A 2,500-nucleotide genomic window follows, 5' to 3' on the forward strand; every position below is an offset into this window, starting at 1 on the left:
ACTTCTTATGATCGATCACCTGTTCCGTGGCACGTGGTGAGATGTAGATGCTGTTGTTTGGAACGTTTGAAGAAAAAAAAAACAAATCTATTCTAAAGCCAAAGAAAATGTTCTACACTTTTGTCGTGTTGTGCTATTGATGCAATAAGCTTGCTTACGAGCAACAGATTTAAACTCTCTTCTGTCTATAAAAATGAAATAAAGGTAAAAGAAACAACCAGAACGCAACGAACGATTCATGGGCACTTTATTCAATGGGAACACGTTTGGGTGGAGCGTCTCGATTGTTTGGTCGCTTGATGGAACACCGACGTCGGAGTTTCGGTTCGTGCAAGGCCGGACCGGAAGTGTGCAGTTCACAAACGTACGGTAGGTTGCGGTTACAGTTGAACACCTTCCAGGAGCCTTCCTCCGTTAGTGCAACGCAGCCAGGGGCAGATCGGTTTCTTCTATCGCATTCCGCAACAAAGAGCCAGAGAGAGAAACTGTGTTAGTATCAGTACGAGGCACGCTATCCGCATCATCGCTTACGCTGGATGTCCTGGAGCCCAGGCACGAAACGTGAAGCAATCTAAACGTTCCCCAGCGGAAGTGAAGAACCGATCGCGGATGGATTCGTTCAATCCAACGTAAAACAGTGACTCATTGAGCGAAGAGTTATCATTGCCTTTCGGTAGGTTACCGAGAACACGAGCAATTTCGAAGGTTCTTCTATCGCTGGCAACGTGCGCTAAGCTGCCACCATGTTGTGCCACACACGAGTTGTAAGCCCGTGAGTAGTTGTGCTTCGTTTCTTCGAACAGAAACATTCCGATCGATGGAATGCAAGTTGCTGCTGCTGGAGCTGGCCGTAAAATACTGTTAATCCGTGAGTTCTAAGCTCCCCCCGTGCTGGCTCGACTTACGAAGTATCTTGGCAAACATGGAGTAGTAATCGAACCGTGTATCGTTCACGATCGACGATAGGTTACGATGTTCCGGACAGTCCAACACCTGGCAGTTGTAGAAATCATCAAACGGGGCTCTGGTAGTGCTGCTGCCGCCTGAAGCAGCCTTCGGTGGAATCCACGTGGCTGGTCTGCTCTGGTTTTGGGTCAATTCGTAACGATTGACACCGTTGCGTCCCGCCGGTGCATAATTGAACGCCATTGCTTGCTTACTGCGGGCAAGATCAGCACAATTGCGTACAGTTTTTACATTTGCCAGCCCAATCACGTTCCGTTCGGATCTTTGACAGTGGCGTAACAGATAGAACCGATGCACAATCTTCCTGCTCTGTTCGGTGCAGGTGCGTACGGCACTCGAATCTCGTGGGAGCTGAACCGCCAGCAGTGCCACAACAAGTACAAGCTGATGCATCACGGTCTCGACGGTTGGATGGAGATTGAATTACAGTTTGACCTACAATAGCGACGCATAACGAGGGGACCATCCATTATGAGTGCACTCCACTGTCGTTAATCTGTCATCCGTTTTGATGGACAGCACTAACCCCACCCCCTCAAGGGGGAATCATCACAATGCTGGTAAGTGTCTGCAAGTAGTCTCTTTATTTCAGTGTAATTTCACCGTTTAGCTAGTTGCGTCACAGAGTTGCAGCCAGATCCACGCAAAGAACCGTGCACCCCAGGTGCATCCGGGCTCGCTCGCGCGATCGCTCTACACCGAGTGATTAAGGGAACCTTGAGTTAAGTGGTCCTTTGAGTATTTTTCGTGGGGGGTGGGAAGTGGTTACTAGTGAACTCATCCGCTAGAGATTGTGATCTTGTCTTTCGAAAAATAAATCAAATATCGGTTGGCATTGAATCCTATCGGCCAGAATCCTATCAGCCTCGAACGCTGCTGCTTTGTACTTAAGTTGTTTGTGTACTTCACCGATAGACCTAGAGGACAATATACAAAACCTATTGTTTGTCGCGTGTTGTTTTGTAGAAAAATAAGTCGATTACACAAGGTCGCTCGTTCGCTTGGTTCTCTGCTGCTCCTCAGCTACCAATGGGGTCTACGGAGTTGCTCGGATACTCGATACTCTAATGCTGCTGGGCAGAGCACTGCCTACTACGGTACTACTCGGGACTTACATACACTTATGCAGCCTATTTCGATCGCCTGCCGTTGTTCGTCTAGAGTTTGACAACTTGAATGGCTGAATGAAACAGTGACGACAAGGAGAAACTGTTAACACTCTCAAGGACACCGAGATGTGAGCATTGGAGCTGACACAGAATGATCATTCAATACGATTGTTCAGTTTTTCAGGGTTTGTTTTTTTGTTTGTAATAATAACTACTAATGCTACTCCGACTACTACTCTACTAATTACTACTAATGACTAATGCATCTCATTCGTTATCCTACCACAAAGAAGGTAAGTGCTTTGTTAGCCCTCTCTACCTAGTTCTGTTGTTGCAGATTGTTTTCAGTATATTTCTTCTTCTTATAATTTAGTGTGATTTTAAATGCTACTCTCTGCCTCTCACCATTCTTTGCTCTCCATTTC

General features: G+C 46.7%; 3 protein-coding genes across 6 annotated transcripts in view; 1 reads left to right on the forward strand and 2 right to left on the reverse strand.

The window, feature by feature from the left end:
- Positions 1-223, forward strand: part of LOC126569164 (adenylate kinase isoenzyme 1) — a 5,282-nt gene extending 5,059 nt beyond the window's left edge. For all 3 annotated transcript variants that reach the window (XM_050226088.1, XM_050226086.1, XM_050226087.1), the window contains one exon: positions 1-223. This exon is cut by the window's left edge and continues 477 nt beyond it. The gene's annotated coding sequence lies outside the window, so the exon portion shown is untranslated.
- Positions 224-247: 24 nt separating this feature from the next.
- LOC126577103 (uncharacterized) lies at positions 248-1,359 on the reverse strand. Its single transcript, XM_050238518.1, has 3 exons — positions 906-1,359; positions 532-844; positions 248-446 (listed from the first exon to the last, which is right to left on the reverse strand). Exons 1-3 carry the CDS (start codon positions 1,357-1,359, stop codon positions 248-250), a joined length of 966 nt encoding a protein of 321 aa, XP_050094475.1.
- Positions 1,360-1,549: 190 nt separating this feature from the next.
- Positions 1,550-2,500, reverse strand: part of LOC126569159 (adenylate cyclase type 3) — a 37,176-nt gene continuing 36,225 nt past the window's right edge. For both annotated transcript variants that reach the window (XM_050226076.1, XM_050226077.1), the window contains exon 19: positions 1,550-2,500. This exon is cut by the window's right edge and continues 2,570 nt beyond it. The gene's annotated coding sequence lies outside the window, so the exon portion shown is untranslated.

Source organism: Anopheles aquasalis, chromosome 2 (assembly GCF_943734665.1).
Source record: "Anopheles aquasalis chromosome 2, idAnoAquaMG_Q_19, whole genome shotgun sequence".
Lineage (NCBI taxonomy): Eukaryota > Metazoa > Arthropoda > Insecta > Diptera > Culicidae > Anopheles > Anopheles aquasalis.